Source organism: Talpa occidentalis, unplaced genomic scaffold, assembly GCF_014898055.3.
Source record: "Talpa occidentalis isolate TD23 unplaced genomic scaffold, MPIMG_talOcc4v2.1 talOcc4.3, whole genome shotgun sequence".
NCBI classification, from domain to species: Eukaryota; Metazoa; Chordata; class Mammalia; order Eulipotyphla; family Talpidae; genus Talpa; species Talpa occidentalis.
In genome coordinates, this window is record NW_023603184.1 from 2,050,884 (window position 1) to 2,076,880 (window position 25,997).

Here is a 25,997-nt window from a genome sequence, read left to right on the forward strand (position 1 = left end):
TAAGATTAATAGTAATGGCATGTTTCTTTGCTTTTTGTTGCTGCAGTGTAAGTGGGAAAAAAACAACAACTATTTAATAAGGTTTTGACATGAAGTTGAACATTATGCAAATTTTTGGTTATTCTTCAAATGAAAAGCCTTATTCTGATGTTTAAGCCAGAGGATTCATTCTTCAGGATTCTTCTCTGAAATATTCCCTTCCCAACCAGGAAAAGAAAATGAAGTTGAATTTTAAAAAGGCAGCTCTTTGTTCCATGTAATCATTCCATTGTACACCTACCATGCTCAATGCTTAATCCTATCAGAGCCTATGTCAGATAGAATCATTAATAGTTAACATGTTTTTGGATGGAGCCAGAAGGGATCATGCTCAGCGAAATAAGCCAGAGAGAAAAAGAAAAATACCGGATGGTCTCACTCATAGCAGGAATCTAGAAAACCTAAATAAGGGACCAGGAAAAAGAATAACTATAACAAAGAAAAAATCAAAATCAACAAACAACTATGAACAAGAGACACACTATGGGGTGGCGCGGGGAAAGGAGGAGTAGGGGTCAAAATTAGGGGGTTGCAATTGTATGGGGAATATAAAAATAAAATTAAAAAAATAGTTACCATGTTTTGCATGCTAAACTAATTTCATATGATTCGTTGTAATAAATAGACTTAATGTCAGTTGAACCTGCACTTGCTGAATGTCTTCTTTTGCCAGTTTTGTGCTGGTTTCTACTACATTGAAAGTTTCTATCTTTAATCATCTGATTTTACTATTACATTTGCTATTACACTTTCATATCTGCATTCCTGACTACATGTACAGTGTTTGGCCAGCAGGAAGACCATTATTTGTACTGAAGAAACAAGCTTGAGAAGGTTGGAGTCCTTGGTCAAGTCAGGAGAAAATGTGATTAGAGTTAGCAAAGAATGTGGCTCTCTGATGGATTTTCTGGGTCAAAATATATTTTCCTCATTGTTGATAATTGATTGAAGAGAGGCAGAAAGGAGAGGAAGGAATAGAAAGAATTCTGCAGTTCCTATCAAATCCCAAGGATGTACTGCTCTCATTCCTTGAGTTGAAGTCATAAGAATATGTAAGGGATGTTCTACAATTGACATTTTAGAGTTGTGATTTTCAGGATTGACTCATACTTTGGAATATTCTTTTGGAATATTCTTTTACCAAAAAAAGTGGAATTGGCACCTCATGATCACAGTATACAACTATGCAAACGCAGCATATGGTTTTGTGGGACATGAGATTACACCCGAATATCCTCTGCTAATCCAGTGAGATCCTCCATGACCTGTCCACAACCTAATGCCCGTGATCTCGGAAACTTACTTCTTTGTACCGTGGACCAAGTCCAAATCAGAACCTCCATGGTGTGACAGCAAGCAAAATGGGCGCTCCTCTCACGTGTAAAATAAATACATCCAGGAGTAGCACATTTGTTTGAAATGATGATGATGATGACAATGATAATAAAACATTTGCTAAACACCCAAGGTGTGCCAACACTATTCTAAACACTTTACCTGCATGAGAAAAGTTAATCCTCACAACAATTTTATAAGTGCAGAAAATTTTAGTGACTTGCCCAAGTTTACACAGCTCTTAAGTGGTATGGCTGGGAAATCACTCAGTGACTAATCACCAAACCCAGTAACTACCTCACCTCTCAACCATGTGACTTCCTCCTGCTACACTGTCCTTAACTTTGTTTTTATAACACACTTTATTTGGGAGCCTCCTTTTTCTTTCTGGCCTGAGAAACTCATTAAGAGCCATTTAAGGAAATCTATGAAGAGTCCTTTGAGTCTGTTGGTAATTGGTACATGTCTCCATCATGTGTCTTATGCTCACTGTCCTCACTAAACTCTGAGCTCCAAGAGAATAATGTTGTGTCTTTTTATTCTTATCCTCAGGACTTGTGCCTAATAATGTCTCAATGCCTAGTAAATGTTTTATGAATGAAAGGATGACTACAACATCTTAACTATCAGAAAAGAACTAACATTGAAACTAAGCAGAACAGGGCTCTGAGTGTCTGAATAGACAGCATACCACTGGTGAAGGGGTGCATGCTTGGCCCTCAGAGAAGTGTGATTTAAATGAATCAGTTGTCTCTCATCTCTGTCTAATGCATCATCCCTACCTCTCTTTGATGTCATAGTTTCATCGGGGCAATCATATCCCTGTCATGTGATCCCTTTCCTCTAGGCCACAGTGGTGGAACCAGGAGAGCTACCCAACCCAAGCTGCACCAGCAAATTTCTTTTGGGAAAGGCTATTCTGGTGAATGGAGGAGATGTTAATGTAAAAGCTGTTGACAATGATAACTACCCAACATTTGGACAAGGTAGGCAAGACTCGCCTGTAGGAAGTAGGAAAAGTACAGAGATATAGGGGAAAAAGTCAAGTTTATAGATTCAGAAAATTTCCTTGCTAGAACACTTACGCTACTCCAGTGACCAAGATCCACAGGCTCCATGAGAAAACAGTCATTTATATTGTTCACTATCTTATCCTTAGGTCTAGAACAGCAAGTATTTAATAATCATTTGTTCAGTGAATGGATAAGTAGGGCCCTGAGCAGAGGAGGTAGCTAGATGAAGGAAAAGGACAGATGGTCGCAATTACTTTGAGTCTGGAAGGTCCTATGTCTCATGTAGGATTATAATTGACTGCCAGAGCTGATTCCATCATTTCAACTTAGAATTTTTTGCTGTAAAAAATATGGCAAGAGTAGAATAGATAATTATCAGAGTTATCTGGAGAAATTTTGCATTGAATTCTGGGTATTTTCAACCTGTGGATATTCTGAATCAATTAGTCTGGGGTGGGGTTTCAGCATCTGCACTTTCCCAAAGCCCCCCAAGGTATTCACTTAGCTCCCTGGTTCCCTCACCTCCCTGCTTGAAGCTAGACTGTTCATTGCATTAAATGGATGTTTCAGTATTATCAATGGGTCACTTATTTAGCAACTACTTATTCAGTATCAGATATACATCTAAACCACAGCACAAATTGATTGCTCTGCTTTTAAAATTTTCTGATAGGAAGACAATCACTGCCTTTCTTCCCTGAACAAAAACATAATGCTTTCTTTAGGGTCATGTGTTTTATGGTATCATCTCAACAGAATGTAAGAGAAGTCCCTTCTATCTGTGTGAAGTTGTGAATTCTGTAATATTAGAGGGTAAGAGAGTATGGGTTTTTAAAAGAGCTATATTTACTGTAGTAAACTAGAATCATTTACCCTGACACTATCTGCTTGCTTTTCTGAGATGTGGATAACAGACCTAGACCAAGGCAAACTGGAAGCTGAAGTTCTGACCACAAAGGTAATTGTAGCATTGTAAATCATAAGTTTGGATCTGTAGTTAGAGACCTTGGTGGCTGCCTATACAGAGAGGTCATGGATAAATTGATAAAGCAAATATTGTTCTGGGGTTCTGGTCCTCACTACTGATTACCTGGATGCATTACCTAACCATTTGCCCCTCCTGGATGTTTATGTCTTCATGTTCCATTGAGACATTGGACCTGATAAAATTGTTCTCAGATTCAAGGACTTAGGGACTCAAGAAATAATAATGTAGGGTCAAAAGACTGATCAGTTGTTGTTGAACTGGTCAAAACCACAGACATACACTGTATGCCAGAACTTGATAATATGGTGGTCATCCTAATGTACTTAATATTTTTACAAGTCAAATGAAAGCAACATTTTTTTCATAGAGCAGTTGAGGATGTCAAGAAGCACCACATGAGATAATATCTGAGGTTCCCTTCAGCTCTTAGATAAAAGGAAGCCAATTCTGATTTCCCAGATGTGAAAAGTTCTTCAGTCTTTTTATCTGACCAATTCAGTAGAATTCTTCTGGTTCTACTCTACACAGACAGAGATTAAGTCTATGGATACCATGAGGTTTAATAAAATCACACATCTCCTGAGTGCCAAACATCCTATTAGGCATTCTTAGATGACAAAAGGGAGGGAGACTGTGATCTCTGCCCACTTCTTCCCCGCATTGGTTTACCATCTGCTACCCTTTTGGCCCTTTTCTGGGCCTTTTCTGGACTTCTCCACTAGAATATTTGTGGTTCATGAAGAGCATCTACCATCCTATAGCTTGGGCACGCCATCCTGCAGGCCCAGAGGACTCCTGCTTTTTCTTCCAAACTCAATTTAAGCTGCACTTCTATTTTTTCCTGATCTACCTGGATAGAATTGTAGGTCCCTTGTGTTCTCACTGCCCCTCAGGCACCATGTGATTATAGCTCTTGTTACATGTTGTTTACATCGCTATTGTTATTTTCCCTCTGTTAGACCATCAGTTATCAGAGGGTAGGAATCGTGCCTTTTTCACTTGTGCATTTCTTATTCCTGGTACTAACTAGTGCTCTATATTTGATTACGAAGTGAATAAATGAATCAATGGGCAACGAAGACCCAGAGACATCCACATTCCACTCAGTCCCACAGCTTCTGTGATGGAGGGACATCAAGCATGGGTGTGAGTCTCAGCTGAAGTAGCCCCCTCCCAGCCCCAGTTCCTGTCTCACCTTAGCCATGCCAGGTCTCGTGACTCATTTCAGTGTCATCCCTGATTGTTCTCTCCCACCCCAATTAGAAGTGCCCTTAGGTCTTTCCTTCCAGGTGCAATTATGTTTTTTTTGGAAGTGCTATTTACACTCTCGTGTCATTTGCATCATCTTTAGCTCTGATGATAATGACACCACCTGCAAAAAAAATTCTCTTGAAAGGGGACGGGTGCTTTATGAAGGCCCAGCAAACTCTTCAGGTGACAAGACAGAGACCCAAACCTCGGTTTTCTAAGAGGTGTTGGCTGCTGCAAGTGGGGGTTTTATGACTGCCGGCTGACGCTCCTTGGTAACTACTCAGCTTTGTCTTTGATTTTCTGATCCCCCTTGTTGTTGTTTTGCTTTTTGCTGCATGACTACTGTGTTCCCAAATACTCACTGCGATTTCTCAAGCATATCTTCCCAGCAGACCCTCAGTTTCATTTTGCTGGTGAGATCCAGGGAAGACAGGAATCCACCCAACATTAGGCAGCCAGACAATGGGAAAGTGCCAGACCCAGATTCAGATACAGTTGCAGCTGAAGCCCTGCTGCTTGGCACAGTGTCATTCACCTCTGATTCCTTTTATTAAACGTCTTCACTGACAAGCTGCTTTCTAACGATCTTCCATTTTGGATATTTCACAAGTTAGTAGCTGTTCAATTTCTGATCTAGTCTCCATGGGCCAGTTCTAATGAGGAGGAGCAGAATGCCGTGAATCCTTCAGCCCTGTCCTTTCATCAGATACGGTACTGCATACTCACTGTGCCTCAGTCACTGCTCCAGACCCTGATATAAAGATCAAAAGATTAGCTGGTCCCTCAGAGAAATCACAGTCTGTAGAACATGTGAACAAAATAATTTCACAAATAGTGATGACACAAGGCAGCGTCTTAACATAATCTTGAAAGTGGTATAACCAATCCAGTGTAGAGCATTAAAGCTGGAAGAATTCTTGTTTGCTTGATATGATCAAGAAAACTTCATAAATGAGATGCCAGGGACTTAGACTGTGAAATATGAAAAAGCTCCCCAATGACACAGGTCTGGGGAGAACATGTGGACAAAAATAAAGGGATGAACAAAGGTCTACATTCATAAAAATAGAGAGGACAGTATGAGAATGATGAATTTTGGGTCAGGAATTTGGGCACAATAAGAATTATAATGCCATTGTTGTGAAAACTTTGAATGCCAAGTTTTAGTGATTAGATCGTAACATTTTTGTACATTCTAGGATTTTAGCAGTATTATTTGGTAGGAGAGCCTCAAACTACATGAAGGAGAGTGTTTTAGTAAGTGATTTATTTGGAAGATGTTGAAATGGGAAAGAATGGGGGTGGAGTGAACAAATAGGCTTCTGTAATGTTTAAGGTGAGAGATAATGAAACTTGAAAAGGGGTGTGGGAGGTAGGAATGGAGGAGAGAGGTGGTTGACATTGAATAGTCTTTTCATTGCAGTCATATGCACTGTCCCTTAATTCTTGTTGAGATACCAAGAAGCATTATTTCAAGCAAGAAGCTCCAGTTGGTCAAATTATTATAGATGCAAAGAAATCATTTTTCCCTTCTCAGCTTCTGTTACAGCAAATGGAGAATTTATCACTACATGAAACTTTTTCAGATCTCTCTTTGTTTCATAGCATGGGCAGAGGACACAAGTTAATGAAAACAGAAGGAATCCAGCAGGATGATGGCAGAGTGGGGATACTGGGCTTGCCTCCACATACCTGCAACCAAATTACACCTCAACAAAGACAATGACCCTGAAAGATACACAGATGACTATCACACCCACCAAGAGCAATGAGCATGGGGCATGGTGGAAAGGGGAAGGAGAAACTGTAATTAAAAGGGTGTTTAGATTGATACCCAGGCAGTACACAGGAGGGAGGGTTGGCTGTGCAGGGGGCTTCTCTACTGTTAACACAGGGGCACATGCCAACATCAGGGACTTAAAAAACTGGGGAGTATCCTGGAGAAGAGTTGACATGCAGGGCAGAGGGAGCACTGCTGAGAACAACAGGAAGAAGGGAGTAAGGTAGTGAGTATCAGTTTGAGCTTGTGGTTCCCAAACTAGAACTCTTGGATCCAGAACTGATGGGGAGAGCCAGATAAGATCATCAGTATCTCCTCACAGAAGAGGAAATTAGTTGCAATCTGTGGTATGATATTTGGCCACGCCTTACCCCCACTCAGGGTCACAAACTGAGACAACAGAAAGCTCTCATTTTTTAAAAAAGATTTATTTATTTATGCATACAAGAACTAGAGTGAAGGCCAGAGGTGCAGGGGGTGAGGGGATTCACCAGAGACAGAGTGGGGAGCAGAACAGGCTGATTGACTGAAATAAACTGCTGAGGGGAGCAGTGGGCAAGACAAGAGAGGTCTGCTGTGCCATGTGGGTCACCCCCTGGCCAGGGATTAAACTCGTGTTGCAGTGACTGTGGATAGTTTCATCGTGCTGAAACTTCACCACTTGCGCCACCAGGGAGGCCCTTGGAATGCTCTCATTTAACAAGAGTTTGAAGCACCTGGATCTTAACAGTAAGTACAACTGCCCCAGGGTAAGTCTCTATACTCAAAAAGTCAAGAGAACAATTTTCAGTATGTGCCTTATCTCAATGACTGTCTACAGTCTCCCACATTACATCTATTGCTCAACCACATCATAGAGGTAGAGACTGGCATGAGATTGTTGAAGTTTTGCCCAAGAAGTTGGCCTAGGGAAGGGACTGTGGTGGATCATCACTACACAATTCGAATGCCTGTAGCCCAAGAGGAAGTTCAAACCCTCGATACTCACTGGAGATGAACTTTTGGTGCCATATTTCCCTGGTTCCTACCCATCACTCCTTACTGGCACCAGTATCCTGGTCATCTGAACAAGTGCAAAGATGCTGGTCTACAAAATAATAGATACCTAAAGCTCCTGGGCTAATAAGCCTAGGATTGTCCCCGAGCTTCTTGTAGGAGTATAAAGCCAATTTATCACACAAACCTAAATTGAGAAACATTTTATAAAACGTACTTGTGAAAGTGTCAAGTCACAAAAGATAATGAAAGATTCCAGATTGAAGGAGAGATATGACAATTAAATGCAACATATAATCTTGGTCCAACAGAAGAAATGATTTCTTCCCTATGAACGATATTACTGAGATAGTTGGTGAAAAGTTCTATGGGAACTATGCATATAAAATAATTTCATGTCAATGATTAATTTACTGAATTTGATTGATATACTGTGGTTGTGCAGAAGAATACACTTGTTTTTTTTTTTTTTTTTTTTTTTTTTTTTTTTTTTTTTGTGGGACCCTCGCTGGCGCTGCAGTAGTTGCGGGCAGCCTCGCAGCCCAGCGCTCAACCGCTGCGCCACCAGGGGAGGCCCAACACACTTGTTTTTTTTTTTTTTTTAGGATAATAACACAGAAGTATAGAAATTGATTCAGAGAAACATATACATGCAAGGAAATGGGAAGAAGCAAGGAAGGGTGGTGGAATGAAGGACAAGGGGAAAACTAAAGTTACAAGAAGTTGAAAATTGGAAAATCTGAGTATATGGATAATCTTTATTATTGTATTTTCTATAAATAGGACATTATTCTCATGATAACATTAAAAATAAAGACCATGGATTTTGGAGTTAAAAAAAAAAAAACCTTCCTCAGAAGGAAGCCAGGGTCTTATTCGGCCGATGATGTCACTGTGCTGATTGGGAGACTCCAGGTTGGTGGGCTCAGGATCACGTTTTAGGGAGAGGCTGGAACTTCAATGATATTATGTATTAAACCTGCCCCCTTTACCCCCATCATGAAGAACTGCAGTTTGGGCCTGTTCTTTACTTTTTTTTTAACAAAACAGGAAAATGCAGTGCATTTTATGTAGCATTTTGCATTTGGCTAAGGAAAGGGGATATGAATATGAAATTTTGTATTTGCATTTATATAAATATTTGAATGATACCCAAGAACCAGACCTTTGAGTTAGCAGTAGGGAGTGGGGATGAGGGAGGGAGTGTGTGAACAGGGAAAAGGGGATGCGAGTCTTGGGAATTTTTTTTTATATTGCTATGATGAAATATAAGGAATTAAACTATTGAAAACTAGAAATAAAATTAAAACAATTCCCAGTAGTGGTGCCTAGTTGTAAAGTAACTTTAGGCAAGGAGCTCACCTTCATGAGTCTCAAATTTCTCATTTATAAAATGCTGGGAAACAGCGTCTGCTTAAGTCGAGTTTTAGTTGTTTGCACAAATCAAGTCATTTTGACTCAGGCTGTTACTGGGAATAGACCTGGGTCCTGCTGTCTGTCCCCACCAAAAGCCAGTAATCAGAGACAGGAATTGAACCTATAAGCACTTTTATTTTTCAGATCACTGGCCATTGATCTGAGAGAATAGTGGGCATAGCACCCTGAAGAGACCATTCTTCCACCTCATCTCAAACTGGCCTTTTTATAATGAGTTACACAAAGACAGTCATAAGCAAAGAGCCCTTCAGACTAGCCCATCACTGTTGATGGTCCTGGTACTCAGCACATCTGGCCCCCAGAATTTATTATCAGCCTCCTCATTATCTTGAGCATCGTACACCCTAGTCTACTGATCCTGGTTAATTTCTGATGGCATCCAAGTCCAGCACTCACTCAAGCATCATCAGGGCTCTCAGTTCAGAGCAAGGGTTTCAGTTTAAAGAAAACAGATCATTAGTCATGTAGTGTGTACATGCATCTGTGCTAGGCATGTACATGCAGATTACTATAACAGGTATGGTGTCTTCTCTTCCTCCCTAATCCCCCATGAAGGTCACTTACACACTGCACCTTCTGTGTAGAATGTACTAGCTTTAGGGTTTTGGAGAACTCCTGTGTCTGGTTATCAAAAACCCCATCCTAATGTCAACTTCTTTCTGAGAAAACCCTTCTTTGGCCACCCTAGATAATATAGTCCCTACTAAATTTATTATCTTCTGGTCCATTTCTTTATTTGTTTCCTTCATTATTATTTACTAAACTTCTCTTTTATTCTTTTTAACTTATTTCATATTTTGTGTCTCACTACAAAGATCAGGAGAAGAACACATTGTCTGTCTTGATCACAGTTGAATCCCAAGCCAGTCATGTCTAAGACTAGTTTTTTGAATAAATGTTCCTACCACAGGATGTCTATAGAAGAGGCTCAGTTGATGTTAGCTATTTCTATTGCTAAGAAACAAAATTCACCCAAGTAGATTTAGAGAGCTATTGGGACTTATTAAATGATTTGTGAACAGGGTACCTTCCCATCTCTGCCAAGTGAAAGGTCTTTATAGTCAGAAAGGGAGTGGGAGAAGGTTATTAGCAACAGAAAAAAGAGGTTATTTTTGGGTAGAGTCACCTCCTTGGTGTGTGTGTGTGTGTGTGTGTGTGTGTGTGTGTGTGTGTGTGTGTGTAAGATTGATTACTTTAAAATTCCACTTTTGGGAGTGGCTGAAACTGGAATTAGATTAAGGTGTTAAGTCTTAGTGGGGTCCAGCATGAAGGACCCCATTTTGGGCTTGATGTTTATTTTTTTTAAAAAAACATTATCATGGGCTGCATTTCAAGAGAAATGGGTCATGTCTCTCCACTTCAGGTGCCCAAATACTAACAAGTAGGAATGTGTTTGTTTGAACTTAATAGCTACACTTAGCTTACATGGATTACATTTGAAGTAAGAATTCAATAGAATTTAAAAACTTCTAAAAGAAAAACCAGTGTCCTGCTCCCTGGACTGATCTTTCCTATTTAATTAGACTCCTGGTGTTCTTCCAGCCTCATCACCATCTCACACTGATTTTTTCCCAGAACAGACCAAAACCAAAGATCTGTGCCCTTGCTAGGATGCAGGCTTGGAGTGGAAGCATTCTACAGCAGCTTGTACCTGGGTGTCAGATAATTGCTTATAATTAGTCTGCATATCTTATCAGAGAGAGGGAGCCTAATTATCAACTCCCTCTGAAAAGTCTCTGTAGAGAAAGCTCAATGTCAGTTTCCCTTTTTCCCTGCTTAAGAGAAATAATATATTTGAACTTGATTTCACCTTGAAGATGGAACAGAAGAGAAAATAAAGCCATATGTATTTTTTCTTTCATGCAAATAGATATTCTTTTTAAGTTTTGGCTTTCCGATTTTATAGAGAAATATTTAGAGTGATATTAAGGGAGTTATACCTTTAAATATATTTATAATATTATATATGTATATATACACAAACACACACACACACACACACACAGTGGTGTGAGTTAAATTCTCTCTAATTCACATTTTCTTGCTTTGGATTCCCTTGGCCCTCATGCCCAAGCAAGGTGGCACCTATGTGAGGGAAGCTACATGCTTAATTGAAAATGTATATGGTATTATGCTTATCCAACATTACATGTACATAGATGTGTGTGTATGTGTGTGTGCACGAGCACGTGTGCTTTAGCAAGATGAGGTAGAGAGATGAGTTATTTTCCAACCACTGTGCCTTTTGTCACCAGCTTGTTTGGCTAATTCTTGGTCCCACAATAGCCAAATTTCAGGTGTTCATTATTTGGTTGGCTACTTCCTTTCCTTCTATACAGATATAGACTGAATTAATGAGACTGACAAGCAGAGCCCTATAGGTGCTGATTCCCTGCTGATCCCTGCAGATGCTTAATCCCTGCTGATTCCTATATTTTCTGGTCCTTGCCGAGCTCTGTATGTGCTGGCTCTCTTTGGAGCTCTATAGGCTCTGGTTCTCTGCTGAACTCTAAAGTTCACTGGCTCCCCGCTGGGCTCTATAGGTACCAGCTCCCTGCTAGGTTCTATAGATGCTGAATCCTCCTGAGTCATATGGGTGTTAGCTCCCTACAGAGCTCAAAGTCACAAAGTAGGTGTCAGTGAGGGCTGGCACCTGCTGGGTAATCACAGTGCTGATACCCAGGTTCAATGGTAACAGTAGGCTTTATTTTTCAGTTACATAGTGTGTGCCATTTTGCTAAGCACTTTAATGCATTATTTAATTTAATTCATGTGATATCATCTGAAATAGATATTACTATTTTCTTGTTGCTGCAATTTGGAAATAGAGGCCAGAAAGTTTGAATAAAATTGCCCAGAACATGTAACTAGGAAGTGAGGAAGTGAGGATCCCAGGCCTCCTGAATCCTGAACACATATTGATAACCACCAAGTCACATAGTATCATAATATTCAGGAAGAATAAGTCAGAAGAAGTGAGACAAATACTGGATGATTTCAGTGGATGGTAAAGAGGAATATAAAACAAGTAAAATATAAAAAAAAAACAAAGAAAGGAAACAAAGAAACAGAAAAAACTAAACCAAAAACTAATTCTAGAAATCTGACTATAGAATTGAGGCTACCAGAAGGGGAAGGGTAGTGGGAACAATTGGGGGAGGGGTATGATGGACTATGGTGGGAGATTATGGGTAATTGGTGATGGGTGTCGTATGGTTAGATACATCAGAAGAGGTGTGAACCTATAGCAAATAATAAAAAAATTCATGAAAAGTCTAGGGACTTTTATGAATCCTCAAATTCATGACTTATCACATTTTTAAAAAAGATTTATTTAGGGCCTCCCCAGTGGCGCAGCAGTTGAGTGCTGGGTTGTGAAGCTGCCAGCAGCCTCTGCAGCACTAGTTCGATCCCCAGCTGCTCCCCGGCCACCAGAGGAGGGTCCCATGGGCCCCACATGGCGTGCAGACCTCTCCTGCTGCTGCTCCCCTCAGCAGTGTAATTCGGTCCTTCTGCCTGCTCTGCTCCCCACTCTGGCTCTAGTGAATTCTCTCACCCTCCCACGCTTCTGACTGTACCCAGTGCTTGTATAAATAAATAAATAAATCTTCAAAAACAAAAAAGTTTTATTTATTTATTTATTTATTTATTTATTTATTTATTTATTTATTTATTTATACAAGAACCAGGGTACAGGCCAGATGCACGGGAGGGTGAGAGGATTCACCAGAGAAAGAGCAGGGAACAGAGCAGACAGACTGACTGAAATACACTGCTGAGGGGAGCTGCGGGCACGACAGGAGAGGTCTGCTGCACCATGTGGGACCCTCGCCCGCTGGCGGGGATTGAACTGGCGCTGCAGAGGCTGCGGACAGCTTCACAGTGCTGCACTCAACCACCTGCGCCACAAGGGGAGGTCCTTATCACATTGTTTTGGATCATGAGGTCATTTGAATAATATGATGTAAGCTACAAGCAATTGCTCTAGAAATACGCAGACATGCAAAGAGGCTTAACACTTTGTATTCGGTATCAAGGTTTTAAAGGCATCTTAAAATCTATTCATGGGTGATGATCATTTCAAGATCAGACTCCACAAAGAGATTCTGCAATATATCTTTCTAACGTTTTTTCCTCATAAACTGCATTAAACACTGGAAAATGTGACTTTTTAAAAATGCAAGTGACTCTTTAAGGCTTTGTTTTATATATTTTATAGGGCATATATGTAGATCACAAGTCAGTGCCATGCACCTTGAGGAGGCTTGCTCCTGTCTAGTCTTATCTACTTCTTCCCACCTGCCACTATCTTTTCAGTAACAGCTTGTATTATTTTCTTGAGTTTTAAAGACTCTAATGGAACTGTAAGCAAGAATATATTTGTTAGTTCACCTCCCATCTCCTTTTTTTAAATTTTTGCATAGAAGAACTGAGGTGCAGGGGGTAAGAGGATTCACCAGAGACTGAGTAGGGAGCAGAACAGGTGGATCTACTGACATACACTGCTGAGGGGAACAGCAGGCAAGACAAGAGAGGTCTGCTGTGCCATGTGAGTCAGCAACCTGGCCGGGGATAGAACTCAGGCCATAGTGGTGACAGAGCTGAGACTTAACCCCTAGGCCACCAGGAGGCCCCCATCTCCTTCTTATATAAAGTATGCTCACAGTTGTTCACTTTGCTTTTATTGATACAGACTGGGCAACTTTCCAGATTAATACATGGAGAATTTAATTCATTTTTAATTGCAGTATACTCCACCATTCTCACATTGATGGACCCTTGGGTAGTTTTAAAAATATTTTCCATTACAAAGAATACTTCAGTAAAAAACTGATGTAAACCATTGTGTATACATGCAGTTTTATTGATCAGGTAAGCTTTTGGAAGCAGAATGTCAGAGTCAAAGAGCAAATGCAGTTATAATTTTGATAGATATTACAAATTATGCTACTCCAATATTGAAACATTTCTCTTCACTCGCCAGAAGTGAGTGTCTGTTTCTCTACAGTCTCCCCAGCAGTTGGCATAGCGTTAAACTTTTGAATTTTTGCCAGTTGAATACAGGAGGAATTTTATTTCATTATAGTCATAATTTGCATTTCTTATTTTAGGAGAGGGATGAGTGCCTTTTCGTATTTTTAAGGCTGTGTTTATATCTCATTTTCTGAGTACTTCCTGTTTTTCATTTTCCAGTTGGGGTTTGGTTCTTTTGGACATTAACATTTCTATAAATATATGATTAAATTCACCTATGAAGTCACTAAAATAAATGAGATCATTAAAATTCACTCTACATGATATCATCCAGGCTGCTTTTTCTTTCCTTCTTTCTTTTTTTATACAGCAAATATGCTTGTAGTGAGTTTCCAGTGCTATTTCTTAATGTCATGGGGTTTTCTTAATGGTGGAACAAATCCAGTTAATAATGAAGCCTGCAGCCTAGTTCCAAAGTTAGTCTTTGCCTCCTTTACCCCAGCATCTCATTTTTCCTTGAGTATCTTCTCTGTGCTAAAATAAAACATTTTGTTTTATATGTGTTGGCCATTTATCTTGGTTTATTACCTTCTCTACAATGAGATTGTTCAACTTATAAGTTTAAGAAAAAAATAAAAGCACAAAAAGGCAAGGAAGTCAGTGATTTTCTTTCCTTGATTAAATTTATATTAAGCAAGGAAAACGAGTTCTTGAAATTCTCCCACCAAGCTTGACTCAGTGGTTAACTTTGCCTCGGCAGGGTCAGGAGAATCTCTGCCATTTATAACTTCAGGGTGTGCATTTGCAGTTTCTGGCTTTGTCCAGATATACCTTTCTACCAGGAGGATTTGTTTCCTGTGTTTATCTTCACATGACAAGTAAACCTTTCCCCCTTTCACTACCGTCTCTCACTTGATGAATCATTTCTCACTGGTCGAACACTTACTGAAATAGTTCTGTTAGGTTCTTCTCTTGTTTCTGCAGATAGAATTGTATTCCCAAGCTGGGAGATGGGAACTATCGCGAAGTTTGATATTTCACTTTCACATTCAAGCAAAACTTTTGTTTTCTGAGAGCCACAATTTCCTCAGATTCAATTCCCTCTTCAATACTAGAACTTGCCTTCTTTGTTGGACCATTTTTCAATGGGGTTTATCCCTTTGTGTGAGTTATACTGTCCACAATATATATAAAACACAAGACTACATAAATGATGGGTTGATGCCTCTGCTTACTTACCAATTAAATTTTCCTTCTATGTAGACTGAGAGTGTGATAAAAATTTGTGATATAAAGTAAAAGGTGTGTTGACTAAGGCTGGCAAGATTACCTGAGGACTGACCATGAAACATGATGTGCTTAACTCAGATGATCCCTTGAATGACGATGTGTCTTTTATTTCTATAAACTTCCATTATTCCCCTGCTGATGTAAAAGATTAATTTCACGTTAATGATATAGCGTCTATACTTGTAATTCTCAGTCAAGATGTTTCCAGCTGGGAGAATAAAAGCTGCAAATTGATCATGAATTAACATAGTGAGAGAGTTTAGGTGGAGGAAGGACACACTGGGGATGGCCTGACAATCCCAAAGCACAAGGAAGGTCCAGAGTCTCCTGCTGCGTTGGCTGGGTACAAGATGCCTTTTTGTACCAACATGATTTTGTTTTAACACCTTTTTAATGTGTTAATAGGCATTCACACGTCTTTGTGACCATCTTCTCTTTTTTCTTTTTAAAATATTTTCAGCTCTTCAAACAGAAGAGTTGTGTTTTTTTACATTTACTGAAAGCCTACCAAATTCAGACTCGAAGTGCACGTTATCCATCTGTCCTCTCATTTTTTAGCCTGTGTAACTTCCAGGAGCTACTCAGTTTTCTACTTAAGAAAGTAGAATTTTCCTTTCCTTTTCTGCCATCCGCTCTCTAATCTTTTTTCTCCTGTTGTACTTATCTGGTCTAATTTTTGCTTTTGACATAATGAGTGGCTCACATGACATCTATTTTCTGTCCCCTGCTCCCTATACAGGCTATTTCATTTTCCATTCTGATATTCATACCATGTCTGACTTTTCTCTTTGTAAGAGAGAGAAAGGAGGACCCAGCACTAAATATATAAGACTAAATGCCTTGACTGAACTGGGGAGCAGGGGAGAGAAAGTTGTTAATCTATTTTTGCTTATCACATTCTAGTCCTGATCAATGTGTGGGTTCCTCTGGAGAGAGATATTCCTAGCTTGCTTCTCTAACCTTTGAGCCAAGTGTAAATTCATCTTTGATAATTCCAGAATTGCTGTAGGGTGGAGCCTGGCTGAAGGTCTCACTGGTCCTGGTGGAGAAACCTTGAGACTGGGGAAAGTTTCTGTTCAGGAGCAGATTGATTAGAATTAGAATTAAGTTTCCTTCTCTAAGACCAGGCTCTTGGCTTGAATAGGAAAGGTAATAAGGAGGAAAGCAGCCAGTAAATAGCAATGTGTAACTCCACAATACTGAGATTTAGTCCCTGCCTTCAGAGGGTAAGTGTAAATCATTGCTGGCTTCTGATTACCTCCCTGTGGTCTCCTACAATGCCCTGGGAGGGGAAGGGAAGCCTGCAGTCACTACTCTGTGTCCAGCACAGTTGTGACTCAGCTCTTTCTGGGACCACCCTCAAGTCTCATTCCTTAGTTCTCCATTCTATTGTGCATGAGATTTGCTTCTCTGTGTTTCTGAGTCATGTTTAGATTCAATTAACAGTTGACTTTGGCATGGGGATAATTCCTAATATTATTTAATAAGTCTCAAATATACATTGCTCAATCAAAAACTCACCTGCTTATTTATGCGCTTCTAAGCATTATTCTATTTGTGGTTAGAGAATGACTTGTTGTGGTGGTTTTTCAAGTCAGAAGCTGAATTGCTAACTTGTCATCTGAATCCAAGTTGCAGTCCACCCTGATTAAACCCTCTTTCTAGGGCAATGAGTCAATCTTTTAAGAAGCAACAGTTTTAATGGATTTGAGTCCATCAACAGTTCTTAGGAAAGGGCCTCACAAACAAATATTCACAGACAGACATTTCTGGATCTGTCCCTGTTGGTGCTGTCTACTTCATGTTCTACCCTTGACTCCAAGTCCTTTCCATTTTATCCCCTGCAAACTTCACCATGTTGAATCCCTGCAATCTGAGTAGAAAGCAATTTGTACCAGCAATCAAAACTTTTACATATTTTCAGCTCAAGTATCAAAAATCTGAGGTCTAGCCTAATATAGTCAGATGGGCAATTGACAAAGTCAGCCTTTGAGTTACCTTTTCTCCTTATCCCCCCTTAATAGAATTCCCTTCTAGTTTTTCCAAGATTCTTCCATCAAACCCTCTGTGGATTGTTCCAAGAAAGCTTCCTAATCTACCCTAACCTGATCCATTAAATAAATTTGGTTTCCAGTCTTCCGCATCAGCAGACATGTCTCCACAAAACTGCTATGACATTTCACATCCTATTAAATCCTTTTCTCCCCCAATAGACTGAAATCTGTGAAAACAACACTCCTGTCTTATTTCCATGAATTTTACCAACTGGTAGCATAGTTTCCTATATGACAAGGCACTCATTTCATTAAACACAGGATCAAAGAAATCAACAAATTAACAAATAATTGTTTAGAGATAAAGGGCTTCTTCCACTTTAAAGGGTTACTGAGCACTGATGGACTGATAATGATCTCCCAGGTATATTTGCATTCTAAATGTAACAGGTGGAGAAAACCTTAAGCTAAAGCAATGTTATTTTAGTTTTAATCAGGGCATGTCAGACACTCTGAGACTGGAGATGAGTCAAGTGATCAGGTATTTGAATGCATTTTCAAATGGGGCATCAGGGTCTTTCATGGAAACTTCTAGGTAGATTTTTATGACCATGAATCCACTTTGGAACATGGAAAGGTCAGTGAACACTCATTTAATTTAAGCTGGGCTCCATTCTACCACCAATAAAACCTCAATATTATTTCTATTGAGGTCATTTCTAGCCTGTACCAGGGACCCCTGTGGGTAGCCGGGAGCTCTGCCAGCAAATAGTTACATGACTATGAGTCACATTGCATGGGTGGAACCCTTCATTTCTCCCTATGTAAAATAAGAAGTTGGGTTCTATAATCTCTGGTGTGCTCTTGAGCTAAATATCTTATATGACCACAAGTTAACAGTCATCCAAATATACTAAAAAGGCTGTGTAAAACCAGCTCAATCACTGTCATGGCAAATGGAAGGAAGGAGCAGTGACGTGAAAGATTAATAAGTCACCTCTGAATTGGAAAAATAAAAGGTGATTCCAACAGATTTTGCAATATTGCAATATTGCTTCTTTTTGGAATATCATTCACCAATCTTTCTGATACTCACTTGTCTGATTGCCCCTATATCTAGGAAAGTAAATGTATGACAAGCTAATAGCCATTGTTAAGTCTATTAAGAAGGCAAGTGACCATTTATTCTTATCTCTGCATTGGACAAAAACCAAAAACCTCTTTGTCAATAAGGTGAATGTTCAATGATTAGCTGATGTTTGAAAGTTAAGTCCATGGACTTGAAACTTCATGAGAGGGAACTGAATGGTTGCCAAAAGACCTTAGAAAAATATTAACTTTGGGCAATTTGAGTCCACAAGTTAGGTTTTCAAGCACAGGAGTTTGGTGTCAAGGATAATTGAACTGATGGGTTCCGACTTGAGCCAAAGAAGATCATAAGGAAATGATTCTTCAAAGCCCCCAAAGGCTCACAAGAGGGTAATTGAGAGAAGAATGTCAGCTTGTGCTTTATTATTAGATATTTAGTTTCCATAGGCAGTTGACACTCATCAGGGCCTCATTGACTCTGACTCCCTGTAGAAACCCACCTGTCTGAATATGGGGTCCCATATGCTAGTGTGAAGCTTGCTTGGTAGATCTGGAAATCAGTAAGGGAATTTTGGATAAAATTTGAATAGTTAGAACCATCGGGGGAAGCCATCGCACCAGAAGAATGACACCCCCCCATCTCCTTACTCTAGATAGTACATTTTGATAGGAATGTCCATCTTTAGTCATTTTTTAGAGATTTCTTGTTTGATTTTTTTTGTGGTTCCTTATTAGCCAACTCCTTTTCTAATGATTGATTAGGCAATAATCTTTTTTTAAAGATTATTTATACAAGAACTGGGGTACAGGCCAGATGCACAGGAGGGTAAGGGGATTCACCAGAGACAGAGTGGGGAACAGAACAGGCAGACTGATTGAAATACACAGCTGAGGGGAGCAGCGGGCGAGACAGGAGAGCTCTGCCACGCCATGTGGGACCCTTGCCGGCTGGCCTGGATCCAACCGGCTCTGCAGAGGCTGCTTCACAGCGCGGCTCTCTACCCACTGTGCCACTGGGGGAGGCCCAATAATTTAATCTTAACTCTGTATGCTGTAGCAGAACTGATCTTTCCAAAGGAATTTCGTGTGTGTGTGTGTGTATTTTTCAATTATTTTTTTTCACTCACTTATAGTTCTAATTTCAGAATGGGCAATCCTAATTTCCTTTATTTCAAATACCTTTTTTTTTTTTGGAGGGGAGGGTGTGTGGAGGCATAAATGAGGTATCTTAATGTTATTCCATGAACTACCTTTAAAGCATAATGTAATATTTTCTAGGTCATAAACACTACAATTGTTTAATGTATAAATCTTAGAGGCAATATCTCTTCTAAAGTTTTTTTTAGATTTATTTTATTTATTTATGCATACACAAACTGGGGTGTAGGCCAGAGGTGAGGGGGTGGCGAGAGGATTACCTAGAGACAGAGTGGGGAACAGAACAGGCAGGCTGACTGAAATACACTGCTGAGGGGAGCAGCAGGCGAGACAGGAGAGGTCTGCTGAGCCATGTGGGTCAGCTCCCTAATGGGAGCTGCTGATAGCTTCATAGTTCTGAGACTTAACCCCTTGTGCCACCAGGGAGGCCTCTTCTTAAGTTTTTAAAGGTTGTTTTGGTTTAGCAAATCAATTAGCAACAAGGTTTTTAGGAGCAAACGGTGGTGAGAAACTCTGTTCTGAGTTGGTAGCAGAATTCATAATTAGAGGTATCTGATACTTCACAGGAAAAAGGAGGTACCGTGGTATTTCAGGATATTGATGGCTGAGTTTTAGATCATCAGTGGTGATTCTGAGTAGGGACAGAAAAGGAATTTGAAGAGATTGGAATCAATGGTGGTGACCTCTTTGCATGTGGATATACTGCCACCTGTTGGTCTTTCCTGGCCATTGGCGAGGTTACTGCAGTGGCTCCTCAGGGCTCCATCTGGAATCAATCTAGTTATGACTTCTTGTCTTGAGGTCTTAGCAGGCTTTTGGCTACCTACCTCTACCTACCTACCTATTTATCTATCTATCAATCATCTATTTTTATTTTTGCACAGAAGTAGGAGTCAAAAGACATGGATTCTAGTTCCAGCAATGACACTAACTTGCTCTGTGACCTTAGACATATACCAATAGCTTTGGATGGTGGTTTTCTTGATTGCAAAATAACCCCCACATTGAACACGATAACCAAAAACTTATTGTGATGACAGTATGACATTTATTAAATACTTAAATGTATTATGTCACTGAGGCTAAACAATTATATCCATTTACAAATGAAGAAACTGGCAAAAGAACACAAGGGTCTATGGTGGGGGGTGCCCCAAGGCAACAATGCCTGAAGGGGGTTCTTACTCTTTGATAATGCAAATGATGATGTAAATCAATATTGACTGAATAAAAATATTAAAAATAAATTAAAAAATAAAACAAGTATCCATCAATGTAAGGGAGCTACCAATGAAATGTCACAGGGATTGAGAAAATGAGGTCTCAGCTTTTCTTGAAGGGATAAGCAATACATTTTTTAGGAGGTTGTGATGAAGATAGTTCAACTACTGTCATCAGACTTTATGCTTTCTTCTCTCTTGTGTGACCTTTCCATCCCAAACAATTTCCTTGCTTCTGTTACCACTTCCTTGCTTTTGTTTTTTTCATTAGCACTGCTTAGAATATTTTTCCTCTGCCATTTAATTTATCTAGATTTTATTTGTCTTTACAGACCAATTCCTTCCTTGAAAATTTTCTCATCTAGTCTAATTTGCAATGCTCCGTCCTTTCTTTGGCGTTCAGTAACGGTTTTATTTTTGCCTAGAGATAAGCTAATACTATTTTGAACTGCTATTTTATTTTTATGTCTACATGTTGTCTTTCCCTACTCTGCTGTAGCCCCTAATAACAATTAATGATATTAATAAGCACTGGTTCTGTGCTGGATACTCTTTCACATACTGTAAATGTATCATTTCCTTCAAATCCTTCCACAATCTGTGAGCTAGAAACTGTTGTTTTCTTTAATTTAGCGGTCGAAAGAATGATGCACAGAGATTAGAAACTTGCTCACAATGACACAGCCTGGGACCTGAGGATTGAGATTTATACCCAGGGGACGTGGTGCCTGAACTCAGGCTACAAACAGCTTCAGCCCAGCTGGTGCTGATGGCTCAGTGTCTTGCTTCCCACTGATGGAGAAGGGAGCTCTCTTGCCAAGAAGGGCCCCAAGGGCCAAAAACTAACAAAAAGCAACCTTATATTGTTCTCTCGGAAATCTTTTCTTTGGAAACAGAATACTTGGTTCAAATGCCACTGAGAGCATTTAAATTTTGTCCCTTCAAGTGTAAGCTCATGAGGTTTTAGTTCTTTGGGGACCTGTCTCTAATTTATTGAAACCCCCCAAGAAAATGTCCCTTATCTGTATAGTGTGTGAATCAATATGCAGGTCCAAGAGTATCTCTTTATTCTGAGGCCATTCAAGATGGGAAATTGTCTCCTTCACCAAGTGCCTGGAAAGTCGGATCTCTAGAGAAAGGTTTCCACCATGAAGGAAGTTAGACATTCCATTCTTATTCTAGAAGCAATCATTTCCTTTGAAGCAGTGAAAGGAGCTGCAGAAAGGATATCCTTACAGATGTGAGTACATTGCATTTTGGACAACATGATGTTTTTGAAATATGGGAACTTCAAGAATATAACCTTTTCATCTCAGGCTCTCTAAAAAGAGCAGACTTTGAAATTTTGTTCACATCTTTATATGAGTGAACAAGTGTTTTTTGTGGCTTTTTCTGAAGTGAATTTCCAGTTTTTTCTTAATAACATGGAGATACTGTAATGTCCATAAGAAATTCATTCTATGGTCATAGAATGTTAGATAAGAAAGGACATACAGACCATCCTTCTTGTGTTATAGATTACTAGATAAGTTATATTCTAGGGGAGAAAGAGACAGTGAGAAAGAAGAGAGAGCCCAAACTCCCAAAACTAGAAGCAATTTGTACTACCCTCCTACTCAGAACACCTATACTGGCAAATTTGATGGGTATAAACAAAAAAACATTTATGCAATGGACAATGATCCTAATGTGAGCCTGTAATTGTGATTGACAAAACTACACTCTACACAGCACTAAACAAGTAATCACGATGATAAAATCATCATAGATCAAAGTCAAAATTTATGTCACATTTCTAGTTCTCCATATTAATTATTGTATAATTAAAGAGTACCCTATTGCTTTTATTTTATTTGAAGAGGGTGTTAATTGAAGTGACAATAAGTGTTATTTAAAACCAGATTTTTTTTTTATATCCTGCATAGTGATTTTATCCTAGGAGTTTTAAAGAGTTTGCTTTTTTTTTTCTTCTTTGACTAATGAGTGAGAAAGAAATGATTTCTTGAGGGTGTTTCCTGCATAGAATATCATGCATTTGATAGTTTATATATATTGTTACTATAATTGATAGTGTCTGACAGATTTTAGGGTAAAAGCCTTAACAAGATTTCATATAAAATATGGGATTCTGGGCCTCCCCTGGTGGTGCAGCAGTTGAGCGCTGGGCTGCGAAGCTTCCTGCAGCCTCTGCAGTGCCGGTTCGATCCCCGGCCGGCGGCGAGGGTCCCACATGGCGCGCAGACCTCTCCTGCTGCGCCCGCTGCTCCCTTCAGCAGTATATTTCGTCAGTCTGCCTGTCCTGTTCTGTTCCCCACTCTGGCTCTGGTGAATTCTCTCACCCTCCCGTGCTTCAGACTGTACCCAGTGCTTGTATAAACAAACAAACAAACAAACAAACAAATAAATAAATCTTAAAATAAAACAAAATATGGGATTCTGCTTCACAGAACTGACTACAAAAAATAAATATGGGAAGCCATTTTAAAAATGTATATTACTTTGGTGCTACAGACAGATCCTTAATTTCTTTATAAATTTTCATGGCAAGTTCCTCTCCTGCATTTGCCAGAGCATTTGATCTCATTCCTCTTCATTCCTTCCATGACATAATATTCCTTTATTGGAATTATGTGCTTAGGAGTAATTTCTACCACAGATCTTTCTCTGTCAGTTTATAATCTAGATTCCCAGTGCCTTTTCTGACTTCACATCTGTCATAGAGCAAATCTGTTCTCTCTCTCTCTCTCTCTCTCTCTCTCTCTCTTTGTAGTAGCTATTATGAACATGAACAACTACTATCTGTTTCTACTAATCTTTGAAATGAGTAACCATTTTGTCAATTATGTATCTTATTCTTTCACATCCTTTTATAAGTGGGAGAAGGGAGTGTCATAGACAGGAAAGGAGTAGTGCTTCAGTTTATTTGTTACTTTTCAGGACAATAGATAATGTCAGCTACCATAACTCAGAGGTTCCTGCTTTTACTCTGTACCTCTTTACTACTAAGTTACTGAGGGGAAAAGATACACCAGAAGGAAAAGTATGCTAGCCCAAACTGCTGTTTAAAGTTTATGCAAATAGAGAAGATATTCAGGATCATTGTCTTTGAGCATTCTGGACAAATGGCTGTCTATTCAAAGAAAACGTTAAGTGAAAAATTACCCAGAAGAAAGCTTTCCTTCCTTTTTCCCCTCATTGTCTTTATTTTCCTCTTCCATCTTATCCCAAAGGCTATTGAAGGAAACAGAGAGACTCTAACAGGACTGTTGCTCAGATACACACGCATCAATGATTTTCTTATTAGATTATAAATTTTCTTATTATAAAATAAATTGAGAATATGCACACACAATTATATGATTGGGGAGGCATATTATGTGACTTGAAATACATAAAGTAGAATCACATAAACTGTTACAGAATAATAAACAGAATTAGTAACTATAGAATAAATGCTGCTTTAACAGATTCATTTAGGAAACATCAGAGGAATGAGATAACATTTTGCTAATTTATTATGATGATTAAACTGAGGGATTTTAATAAAAATATTAGGATGGCACTAATAATTCAGTAAGAACTGGAACTTCCCTGTTTAACCTTTCCTGGGGTCTAATGCTAAGGTCTAAATATCATTTGTCTTCACATATTCCCAATAAAGGAATCCTTAGTGGGTTTCATTATCCCATCACCCAGTAGGATGAATATGGAGAGTAATTCTCATTACAAATATAATTTTGTAACTTGAGGGAGTTTTAGATAACATAGTTGGCTTCCTCTTTCTATGGAAGAAAACAACCCCAAAAATTAGCTGTTTACATAGGGTCTTTGCAGACCTGTCCAGACCCAATGTCTCAAAATATTATCTTCTATTTCAACAACACTTCAGTCATTGTCTATAATATTTCCAATTAAAATTATCTGTCATTGGCTTTTCTCTCTTAGATTACAATCAACCAATGGAAGAGAGGAATCAGACAGCTGTGACTAAGTTTCTCTTCTTGGGCCTCACAGATCAGCTCCATCAACAGATAGTCCTATTCATCGTGTTTCTCTTTGTCTATCTTGTCACTCTGGGGGGGAACCTGGGGATGATCACACTCATATGGATAAGTCCCAGACTCCACATTCCTATGTACTTTTTTCTTAGCCATTTGTCCTTTGTAGATATTTGTACCTCCTCTTCCATTGCCCCCAAGATGCTGTGTGATATCTTTGTGGAGAAGAAAGGCATCTCATTCATGGGTTGTGCTGCACAGATGTGGTTTTTTGGTCTTTTTGTGGCAACAGAATGCTTCCTCCTGGCTTCCATGGCATATGATCGGTACATGGCCATCTGTAAGCCCTTGCTGTATACACTCATCATGTCCCAGAGGGTCTGTGTGCAGCTGGTGGTAGGACCTTATGTCATGGGCTTTATTAGCACTATGACCCATACGGTTCTCACCTTTGGCTTACCCTTTTGTGGTCCAAATATTATCAACCACTTTTTCTGTGATATTTCTCCACTGCTTTCCCTAGCCTGTGCAGACACTGGGAGAAATAAGTTGGTGCTTTTCATCTTGGCAGGAGCTGTAGGAGTCCTCAGTGGTCTGATAATCCTGATGTCCTATGTTTGCATCCTGGTTGCCATCCTGAGGATTCAGAGTGCTGATGGGAGGCGGAAAGCTTTCTCCACCTGTTCATCTCACCTGGCAGCTGTGTCCATTCTGTATGGCACTCTTTTCTTTATCTACGTTCGTCCCGGCTCAAGTTCCTCCCTGCATATCAATAAAGTGATTTCTCTATTTTATACCATGGTGATCCCCATGTTGAACCCCCTCATCTATAGCTTGAGGAATAAAGAGGTAAAAGATGCATTCAGAAGGAAGTTTGAAAGGAAAAGTTCTGATAGGTAAAATAGAACTCTATTTGTGTTGTTCCATTGGTGTTGGTACAGAACAAATTGTCAAAAGAACACTAGCCAAGAAATCAGAGACTGCAGGTGAACCTGGTTTTATCATTTCACAAATAACTTGGAAAATGGAGTGGCTCTTCATGTTTTCTGCCTGAGGCTTGCTTTTTCTCTGTTGTGATTTCAAAATAATATAGAGATGGATAGAGAAATATTAATATGAAAACATACGAGAAAAGGTGACTGTTAGGTAAGTGTATACAGTTACGATTATGTGAGTTCTACTTCGTTCAGACATGAAAACCAGAATTATAATGGAAAGTTCAAAGGACCACAAACAATATTAAGAGACAAATAAGAAAAGAGAAATTATTTATGCACACGTGCCAAACAATGGGCTGCTGTCTTAATATTCAAAGAACAGTTCTAAGAGTCCTTAGAATAACATTAGATTGATGGGCAAAAAGTGAATACGCAATTCACAGAGTAAGGAATGCAAATTGCAAAAATGTAGAGAAAAAATATTCAATACTGTTATT

At 39.3% G+C, this 25,997-nt stretch overlaps 1 protein-coding gene across 1 annotated transcript; it reads left to right on the forward strand.

The window, feature by feature from the left end:
- Positions 1-1,299: 1,299 nt before the first annotated feature.
- On the forward strand, positions 1,300-25,462 carry LOC119254230 (olfactory receptor 5G3-like). The gene is made up of 3 exons (XM_054699180.1): positions 1,300-1,383; positions 2,222-2,360; positions 24,510-25,462. Exons 1-3 carry the CDS (start codon positions 1,300-1,302, stop codon positions 25,460-25,462), a joined length of 1,176 nt encoding a protein of 391 aa, XP_054555155.1.
- Positions 25,463-25,997: the final 535 nt, after the last annotated feature.

Bases quoted from the DNA above. Each gene is read 5' to 3' on its own strand.
- LOC119254230 (XM_054699180.1), top strand. From the start codon at position 1,300: ATGACCTGTCCACAACCTAATGCCCGTGATCTCGGAAACTTACTTCTT. The intron at 1,384-2,221 runs GTGTGACAGCAA...CCTTTCCTCTAG, and splicing joins TCCAAATCAGAACCTCCATG to GCCACAGTGGTGGAACCAGG. The intron at 2,361-24,509 runs GTAGGCAAGACT...TTTCTCTCTTAG, and splicing joins CTACCCAACATTTGGACAAG to ATTACAATCAACCAATGGAA.